Raw genomic sequence first — 10,348 nt, 5'->3', positions numbered from 1 at the left:
GTCATGTGGTCAGGATTCTCTTCTGCAGAGAGACTAGAAGCCACCACCCCCTCCCCATCCAGGTCTAAGCCAACATGGCAGCTTCCTTCCCCATCAACACAAGGCCAATTGGACATAAGAAGTGTCAGTTTAATGAAACCAGCTCATCAGGCGGGCGGCCTGGGCCCTGGGAGAAGAGGCACGAAAGGCAGCCCAGACCCTCATCCTCCAGTCCCCTACCCCCAGCCTCCAAGGGGCTGGGGTGGGATAAAGTGCTTGTGCTAGGCGGGCTGTCAGAATTAGGAGTCTGCGCTGTCGTCCTCCTCCTCCGGCAGGATCTCCAGGCTGCTGTCGGGCTGTGGGGCTGCATCCACAGGGGGCAGTGGGGCTGGTGGGGCCCGGGTAGGCGACAGTGGCAACAGGGAGGTGGGTGGTGAGGGGCTGTGGGGCTCTGCGGGCGGCACCAGACCCAGGACCTCCTGCACGTTGTGGGGCAGCTCCTGGAAGTGAGGGTGGAGGGCAGTGAAAGGTTGGAGGTGAGAGGGGAGAGGACTGCGGGGGCAGCTACTGGGAGGGGCAAGGACTCACGGGGCAGGCAGTCAGCTGTCGGTAGAGGGCCTCGGCACGTGTCAGCACATCCTCTACACTCAGCTTCATGGTCAGCTCATTGATGTGCTGCAGGAGGGGGTGGGTCAGGCTGCTGGCAGGCACACACAGCCACTGCCACCTGGGCACCTATGCTGCAGCTCAGGCTGGGGACACAATGGGGGAAGACAGTGCTGGCCCTCTGGGGGCTCCGTGTAGAGCTGGGGGTCAGGGGAGTCACACTTCTCAAGCCTTCAGCAGTCATCCTGGCTCTTACTGCTTGCCAGACTCTGCGATGCCATGAAGGGAGAGGGCCCCCAGCCTACTCCTATAGCCACTCCTACTTGCAGGCTCTAAGAGGACACTGCTGGGAGCCACCCAGTCTCACCCCCGTGGTGCTCACAGCTAACCCTACTTCCAGTAATCCCATTTTGAGTACCTACTGCCCTAAGATACCGTGTGGCACAGGGCAGCGCCAGCCTTCACAGAACACACCCCAGGTCAAGTGGACACGGATGAGAGGACAGGGCAAGCAGGAAGCCAATCCCTCACCTTGAGGATCTCGTTGGAGCCGAAGCCAGACAGCATGAGGGTGTCTCGCTCCATGTCCAAAATCGCACAGGCCACCAGCAGGTGCAGATTGTGACTAGGAAGCCCTGTCCACAGCACCTGGGGTGCCAGAAAAAGGGAGGGTCGGGGCCCACCCCCTGCCCAGCTCCTCCCATGGACAGGAGAGCCCACTTCAGCCCTCCCACCCAAACCAACTGTCCCACCTCCCATAGCCGAAGGACATCTGGGAAAGGGAATTCCCTCTTGAACCAGATGAGTAGCCACCGGAAGCAGAAACAGAGAGAGCCGGAGTCCTGGGAGTCTGGGGAGGACAGGGAGCCAACTCAGCCTCAGCACAGCTGGTGCACACAAAAAGAAGGCTCAAAACCAATCCAGATCCCATTCCAGCTCACAACGTGCCCAGCAGTTAGACTAAGACTCTATGAAGTGACCCTGGCTGTTAAGACCCAACCCCAGGATAGGCAAGTAAGTAACTTATGCTCGGTGTGGGGACTTCAGAGATGAAGCAGGAGCATTACGTGAACTGGGACCTTTCCCACAGTGCCTTCCACACTCCAGACGAAGGGTTTTTACTTCCATGTCTTCCACTCTGAGCCGAAAACGGTCTAGTAAGACCAACACGCTCAAAGAAAAATAGAATCTCAGTACCCAGTGCTGGTGAAGATTAAGGACATTGGCACTCCTAGATACACTGACAGCAAAAAGCTAAGCTGTTGTGATATCTTTCTAGGAAAACAATGACAGGACAAACATTTCAAAAGCTGCAAAGCAAGTACTGCCCTAGATATAATTCCACTGCTTAAAATTTAACCTAAAGAAATTATCCACACTATTCTACATGACGAAAAACTGCACATGCGGTTGGCCAGTTAGCTCAGTTAGAGCTCGGTATTATAATACCAGGGTCAAGGGTTCAGATCCCCATACCAGCCAGTTGCCAAAAACAAAAGTTGCAGAAAAACTGCAAATGACCCAAATGTCCAGCAGGTCAGGTTAAATCAAGTCTAGCACATCCTCCAGATGGACACAGTACTATGCAGTCAGAAAAACGTGATGTTTCAGAAGACTTTTAATGACACAGAGAGACAGCTTATGTCTGCATGTCCCAGGAAGTGACATGTGCTTTTCTAAGACTTAGTTTCCTCTTCAATGAAGTGAGGCCGAGTCTCCCTCCCCCAGGGAGGTTCTAAAGCTTCAGTGATGAAATGTCCATGAGAAAGTTAACATCATCATCATCACCTGCAATCAAAAGAATACTATCTACAGCAACTTTTACTTTCTTTACCTGGATTTCCTGTATTTTTTTACATTGAACAACTAATGAAGAAGAAAAATTTTACAGCCAGAATGCAGCAGCCCCAGCCCAGGGGCCACAGAACCAGTTTCCGAACCCTGGGTCAAGGCAGCAGGAGCTGGGTGGAGGTAAGAAGTGGCAGGAGCCACACCCAGGTCCTTATTTCTGCAAAGTACCATGCAGGCAAAGCCAAAGTTAATGCCAAAACAGGATAAAGATGTGCACGAGACAGCCAGCTCACCTGGAACCCAGGGCTAGTAAGAGCACCTGCACAGCTGCATTTGCTGAGGTTTTGCTCGAAACTGCAATTCTGCCCCTACATGTAAGTTTTAGGTTCTGGGTTATGTGGGCATGTTTCTTGTGTCCGGATCAGGACTAAACATCAGGACGCCATCTGTGGCTGCTACCATAGAATCTTTGGCAAGGTCCATGGCCCTGCTGTCTCCTGCCCATCCCCACAAGACATACCCAGGAAGTCACAGAGCGGCGGGTCTAACACCCTCAGGAGCAGCAGAAGTTGCCCAAGTTGCCGCTTCATGGTCTCTTGACTCTCTTCAAAGTTCCCTTGCTGCAGGAGGGAGGGAAGGGCTCATGAGGAGCCAAGACCCCCTGATCCTTTGAAAGGCCCGTCTCCCACTCCTGCCCTGAGCCTCACCACGAGCTCCATGAAGCCACAGAAACACCAGAAGGCATCCACCTCGTTCTGAATGACGTAGAGGATTGGGGAGAGGAGATCACTCATACCCTGGACGTAGCCTGGGGGGACATGAGGTCAAGTTCCAGCCCAGGCTCTCAGTGCCACACCCTCTCCACCCCCCACCCCCCGAGGGAGATCTGGCGCCCCACCGAGGTCAAAGTGGTACATGCAGTATGTGAGGAGGATGTCGTGCAGCAGGCCCAGCCCTGGGTTCTCGGGACCCTCATAGAATTTGTTGGTCCTGTCAGTGCGGCTCACATCTCTCTCTGCAGAGACCAGGTGCAAGGTGCAAAGGTGAGAAAGGTGTGGTGGCCTGTCCCTGGCCACCGGCACTGGTCCCCATTCCTCCTCTGCCAGCAGCCCAGCCTCAGGGCTGGCTCTCGGGGGAGCAGTGGGGCCAGTTCCAGAAACCATCACTAACACTCCTGCTGTGACGTGCTGGGCTTCATGTTCAGCGGCTCACCATACCCTCCCACAGGGAGGGAAACCCAGGCCCAGGGAGATAAAATCACCTGCCAAGATCACATAGCCAGTAAATGACGGAACCTGACTCCCCTTCTCCGTCCGCTCCTGGCCATTCCCACAGCTGCTCACTCCACTTCCGTCTCCAGATGACCTTGTCCCTGATCTTGGGAAGGCAGGGGGTTCCCTCCATCCTCCCCCTTGCACCCATGCTCCCAGCCCCTGTGTTTTCATCTCCCATCCGCCCTGTAACCCCCCGACCCCCCACCCACCGATAAGGCTGCGGTATCCATGCAGGAGTGAGTTCCTCTGCTCCTGCTCAGGGCTCACAGACTTCCACTGCAGCTTCATGCGGAAATACTCATCCCTGAGGCATGGGGAGGGGTGAGACATCAGGACGCTCCTGGGTGCAGGTCCCAGGGAAGCACCTGGAGACCTCCCAGCCCGGTGTCACCTCTTCACCCTTCAGGACTTAGATCCCAGGCCACTTCCACAGAGTCCCTTCCTGAGTACACAGGTCCCAGCAGGCCACCGAGTCATTCTTGCCACCACACCTTACACCTCCCCCTCCTGACATCTCCCATGACAGACATACTTGTGGGCTTTTGGTGAAAACCTGTTACACCCCCTACCCCCCGCTGGACAGAGAGCACTAGAGACAGAGAACAGTCAAGCACTGCTATATCCTCAGTGCCGCAAGGGGCCAGGCACACAGCAGGTGCATAATATATACCAGGAATGAGAAGACAGACCATATGAGGTTACGAGACATGCTGCAAAGCTGTGAAAATTAAAACAGTATGGCACAGGAATGAAAACAGCCATGGAGATGAGACAGACCATACAGAATTGGGTATGGGTCTGGCTTATTCACACCGTATCCCTGGGGATACATGCCCAGCACATGGCAGGTTCACAACTGGTGTACACGGAACCAGCCAGTTTGCTGCCCATTGGTGCCCCTACAAAGCAAGAGGTGCTGTGCTGGCCACTGGGGATTTGTTATAGATCAAAAACCTCCAATGGACCTGGGAGGCTGGGAAGGTTGAGGCCAGAGGCTGGCAGAGCAGAAGCATCTTGACACCGGAGCCACCATTTTTCACTCACGTTTTCTTGCGCACGTGGGTCTTGTGCTCCTCAGCTGAGCCCTCCCAGCTGAGGTACCCCAGGAGGAACTTCCAGGCCTCACGTCGCAGGCCAGGGCTCAGGCCCTGAAGCAAGGCAGGCAGCTCAGAGGGGCCTCTGGGCCACCTGCCAGAACCATCCCGCCCTCTCACCCACTCTGGCGCTCACCCCCGAGAAGATCCGCTTCTTCAGCTCAGAAACTTGCTGCAGGCGGCCCTCAGGGCCCACATGGCGGGCCCACTCCTCCTCTGTGACTGGAGGAGCCCGCTCCACAGCTGGCCGAGGCCCCAGCTCCACCTGCAAGACACAGGGCATGTGAGCTCAGGGGCTCAGCCAGGTCTGGCCCCTAACTCCATCTCAGTCCACCTCCAAATGAGCTCAGGGCCCTCCTTAACTCAACAGACAGTTAACATTCAGGGACGGAAGCAGGTCCTTTCCCAGGTCAGCAACAAAGTTGTCCCTCAAATCAGAAAGGGCCCTCAATAATAACAGCCATCAGTTGAGCACTGTGCCTGGCATAGCTGTGCTCACTTTCTGTGAAATCGCTCCTTATGCAACTCGATGCGAACAGTGCTGTTACTTTTCCCATTTGACCCAGAAGGAAACGGAGGCTGAGGGAAATGAAGTCACATGCCCAGGTGACACAGCCAGGAAGTAACAGGAAGGGTCCACGTAATACTCACACAGGAAATGACCTCGAACCCAGGCTCAGGCTCATCATCGGGTGGTGGAGGAAGGTCGGGAGACACTCCTTCAGGATGTGGCTGCAGGGCTCCCCGGAAGAAATTGGTCACTCGGGAGAAGCTGCTGAACGTGGTGGAGTAGGGGTCCTGGAGAAAGCGCTAGGGATAGAGCCAAAAGGGCAGTCACACCCACCCCTTCCAATAACGTCCCTCCCCACCCACATCCCACCACTCCTGGTGCCAGGGACACTCACAGACACCACGTTGGAGCTGTCCTGGTCAAAGAGCTGCAGGTGGTGGAAGGAGTTGGAGAGGGCAGAGGAGTCGTGGGGGAAGACAAGGTAGAGGCGGGAGTCCTGTGGGGAGCTGGGAGGTGGGAGGTGAGGCACAGGTGATGCCTGGCTGTCCAGGCCCACCCTGCATTTGTTCCACCCACCCTGGGGAATCCCTCAGCTGGGGCATGCTGATGCAGGGGGAGGCCTCAGACCTGAGCTGGACCGTGGGGGCAGGCACAAGACAGAGCTCTGGCCAATGAGGACCTTCCACCTCCTGGGCTATGGTAACTGATTCAGGGACGAGCCAATGAAAGGCAGCCCTGGGATCTCGCTGGAATATGGGGAAAGAGACACTTTCTATCCACCGAGGTTGCTTAGCCAGGGTTGCTGGGGGTCCCAGAGAATGATAGGAACTCAGAGGAAAGAAGAGCAACTCTTTCTAACATTTTGGGACCCAGGTCCTTCCTGAAATTAATACTACCTTTTGACTTCCCAGTTATACGTACCAATCAATTCCTTTTTTCTTCCTTTAACTCATTTTGAGCTATATTTCTTTCAGAGCCCTGAGGGGTCAGGCTAGAGAGGGACAGGGCCTGGTCAAAGGCTCACCTGGCCAACAGCAGGTAGCGGCTGAGAACGCGGAGCAGGGCACGGGTGCCCCCGCGGTGGAAGTGCAGGGCGGGCAGGGAGCCTCCAGCTTGTGTCACCAGGACCAGGTAGGCCCAGCTGAGGCCTGGCTTGGAACGGCGGATGGACTTGAGTTCCCCCAGACTCACTGAGAAGGCCCAGGAGCCTTGAGGAGAGTGGGGCTCTGCACCTAGAGGGACGGTGCTGTGTTAGAAGCAGGTGTGGGAGGCCAGAGGTAGCCACGTCAATACAGGATGTTTGTGCAGCACAGTCGTCTCTTGAGGGCCCCACCATGAGCCACCACCAGGCCCTGGCCTCTGGGAACTCTGGGTCACCTCACATTTCCTTGGAAGCACAACTGGATAAAACAGGAAGAAAGGCTGATGGACATTTGCTTGTTCCAAAAACTTTCCAGGCTCCCCATGACCTGCAGGGTACCTGGCACTCAAGGCCCTCAGGTCTGTCTCTAGCCCCATCCGCCTCACCTTCAACCCCCGCTTCGCTCCAGACCCCACACTTGAGTTACAATGAAAGGCTGGTGGCTCCCGAAACACATGCAGTGCCACATGCCTCTGGCCTTACACGGGCTGCTGTCTGCCAGGAGAGAAAATTCTCAAGAGTCCTTCAGAGCCCAGCTCTGGCATCACCTCTTCCTAGAAGGTATCTCCCCTCCCCGAAAGGTCAGATGACTTCTGGTGCTCCCAGCACCCTGTGTGACTCCAGGACGGCACGAATCACCCCCTAACTGGCTGCATCTGTCATACGACCAGCCTCAAACCTTCAGAGGCAAGACTCATGTGTGGGTGTCCATGGCCAATCTGGGAGCCCAGTGAGATGGGCAAGGCTGCAAACCCAGAGATGCTGGCCATGTTGGACCTGGGCTACAAACAGTCCTGTACCCCCATCCACCTCCACTCTCCTGGGACTGAACATGGAGCCAAATGGCCATCTTGACTGTGGGCAGCAAAACCCTTGGAGCCATGACCGCTCAAGGCAAGATGTGTGCCACCTGCCCCACGAGGGGCACCAGTTCAGACTACCTCTTGTGGGTTCTGAGTGGCGGGGCTGTGGCCTCACAGTGCTGATGACGGCCCAGTCAGGTTCATAGCCAGGGTCAAAGGTTGGTTCCTCCTCAGAGGTGCAGGAGTCACCCCCACTGGAGTCCTTGAGGGAAAAAAGGAAAAGAGAATGAGGGACTATGGATACACAGTTTCCAGATCTGAGCCTCAAGGCCACCATGGAAGGTAGCCCTCTTGAAGAAATAGAGAAACAGAGGCACAAAGAAGATACAGCACTTGTTCAGGGTCACCCAGCACACCCAGGGAGTGAGCCAGGGCCCGGACCCAAGTCTCCTGATGCCTGGAGAGGCAAATGCTACACAGCTGTGCAGGCAGGCTGCCAGAGGTCACAGTGCCTAAAATAGGTTGTCAGTATTCACTAGGGGGGGCCGGCCCGTGGCTCACTCGGTAGAGTGCGGTGCTGATAACACCAAGGCCCCGGGTTCGGATCCCATATACGGATGGCCGGTTCGCTCACTGGCTGAGTGTGGTGCTGACAACACCAAGTCAAGGGTTAAGATCCCCTTACCGGTCATCTTTAAAAAAAAAAAATAATAAAATAAAAAAAATAAAAAATAAAAAATTATTCACTAGGGAAGTACAAATCAAAACCATGATATTACTTCACATACACTAAGATGGCTAGAATCAAAAAACCTGACATAGCAGTGCCCCCTAATCCTTGGGAGATATGTTCTAAGACTCTCAGTGGATACCTGAAACTGTGGATAGGATGGAACCCCATGTATACTAGGTTTTCTCCTATACGTACCTATCTATGACAAAGTTTAATTTATAAACTAGGCACAGTATGAGATTAACAATAATTAGTAATAAGACAGAATAATATAAAAAACATGCAAACATCACTACTCTTGTGTTTTGGTGCTATCATTAAGTAAAATAAGGGTTACTTAAATGTAAGTACTGTGATACCACCACAATCAATCTGATAATCGAGTTGACTTTTTTATTTTTTTAAAGACGACCGGTAAGGGGATCTTAACCCTTGCCTTGGGGTTGTCAGCACCACGCTCTCCCAAGTGAGCTAACCGGCCATCCCTATATAGGGATCCAAACCTGTGGCCTTGGTGTTATCTGCACCACACTCTCCCAAGTGAGCCACAGGCCGGCCCTAAGGAGTATAAACAGTGCGTGGATCTGAACACGAGTGACTCACGTCCCGGGCAGGACAAAGTGGGAGAGTACAAGACTTCATCACACTACTTAGAACAGCATGTGATTTAATGCTTATGAATTGCTAATTTCTGGAATTTTCCATTTAATATTTTTGGACCGAGTTTGACCACAGGTAACTGAAACCATGGAAAGCAAAACTGTGGATAAGGGGGCACTACTGTAATAATGCTGGCAAGACTATAGAGAAACTGGAAGCTTCACATACTGCTCGTGGAAATGTAAAATGGTGCCACCGTTTTGGAAAAGTCTGGCCGTTCCTCAAAAGGTTAAACGAAGCATTACCATAACGACCCAGCAATTCCACTCCTAAGTATATGCCCAAGAGAAATGAATACATACGTCCACACAAAGACTCATACACAAATGTTCGTAGCATCATTACCCAGAATAGCCAAAAGGTGGAAACAAACCAAATGCCCATCGAACTGATGAATAAACAAAACGTGGCAGATCCATACAATGGAACACTATTCAGCCTTTAAAAGGAACAAAGCACTGATAACATGCTACAACATGGATGAACCTTGAAAACATCTTAAGAGAAGCCACATACAAAAGACTACATGTTGCATGATTCCACTTATATGAAATGTCCTGAGAAGCCAAATCCAGAGATGGAAGCCGATTCTCATGGTCCCTGCTCTCTTTTCTTGAATGGGCATCTTCAGCCAGTTTCACAGAGAGTAGGAAACCACCCGGTTCCCAAACAGGGTCATACATGTCCCAAAGGTAGGTCTGAAACTGTACTGCTCGGACCTAGAAAAAGTGAGTGAAGGGGGAAGTGAGAGAAGCCTACCTTCTTGGAGAAGAAGATTTGGGTGGAATCTCCAGCCTCCTCAACAGGAGCCCAGTGCAGGAGGACGTCACTGTCCTAAGGAAGAGTGGAGGAGTTAGAGTGGCTCCCCCAAAACACACTCCCCAAGCAACAAATTTCCAAACTTTTTTTCCCCAGTCTCCATCCTCAGCCTTTCAAAGCTCCATTCCTTATTCCAGTTCCCACCCCCAGCCTTCCTGAGGTTCCACTGCTGACCTCCACCCCGCTCGGAGCCTGCCCAAGCCCTGCTCCCACCGAGCCCACCTTTTCCACAACACGGATGACACCAGCGATGAGGGAGTCCGGGTCCTGGTGCTTCTTAGCACTGGTATGCAAGTACACGCCTCCCTTCTCAAACACCACCTGGGGGCGGGAACCAGTGAGGGGAGGGGCTCAAGCAAGGGACGACAGCAGTGGGGCGGAGCTTGGGAGGTAGCCAATGGGGGTGGACCCGAGGAGGAGCTATTCATAGGGGGCGCGGCATGAAGGACCCCAGCGGAGGTATCCGTATTTTGCCCTGCGTTCGGGTGTGGGTGTCCATTCCAAAAGAGGCGGGGCCCAGAGAGACCTTAAGCCCGGGGGCGGGGCTAAAAGATATGGTCTCTCCTTAAGTGATGGAAGAGAAGGTAACAGCGCGTTTATAAGGAAACGGTGTTTGCTAAAGGTCTGCCGGGCTCCCAGAGCCCCCGCACGACCTGAGGGAGAAGCAGACCACCAGACGGGGGCTGTCCGCACAGACAGAAGCGAGGGATTGCGTCCTCAATGCTTACCCTGCAGTTGGCTCCCTCCATAGCCGCCGCCGAGGCTCCACTGCCCGGGCCTCCTTTTCCGGGTCAACGTGGGTCACATCCGGAAAGGGCACTCCCCCTCAAAGCCGGACAGTGGTAGCGCCTCTACCCGTTCTAGAGCCGGAGTGGGTGAAACTATATTTCAAAATGGGGGAATTGCACTACGAGGGTTAAAGTCACGTGGCGCTGAC

At 53.9% G+C, this 10,348-nt stretch overlaps 1 protein-coding gene across 1 annotated transcript; it reads right to left on the bottom strand.

The window, feature by feature from the left end:
- Positions 1-108: 108 nt before the first annotated feature.
- Positions 109-10,277, bottom strand: TBC1D17 (TBC1 domain family member 17). The gene is made up of 17 exons (XM_063088324.1): positions 10,140-10,277; positions 9,634-9,732; positions 9,352-9,426; positions 7,338-7,461; positions 6,280-6,487; positions 5,650-5,761; positions 5,396-5,554; positions 4,881-5,009; positions 4,695-4,798; positions 3,860-3,954; positions 3,275-3,391; positions 3,084-3,184; positions 2,897-2,996; positions 1,338-1,435; positions 1,117-1,233; positions 568-654; positions 109-479 (listed from the first exon to the last, which is right to left on the bottom strand). The coding sequence occupies exons 1-17, from the start codon at positions 10,158-10,160 to the stop codon at positions 279-281; spliced, it is 1,947 nt and encodes a 648-aa protein (XP_062944394.1). The 5' UTR covers positions 10,161-10,277; the 3' UTR covers positions 109-278.
- Between the last annotated feature and the right edge of the window lie 71 nt (positions 10,278-10,348).

The sequence above is a fragment of the Cynocephalus volans genome, chromosome 3 (assembly GCF_027409185.1).
Source record: "Cynocephalus volans isolate mCynVol1 chromosome 3, mCynVol1.pri, whole genome shotgun sequence".
Classification (NCBI taxonomy): domain Eukaryota; kingdom Metazoa; phylum Chordata; class Mammalia; order Dermoptera; family Cynocephalidae; genus Cynocephalus; species Cynocephalus volans.
This window is presented reverse-complemented; position numbering and strand designations above follow the sequence as displayed.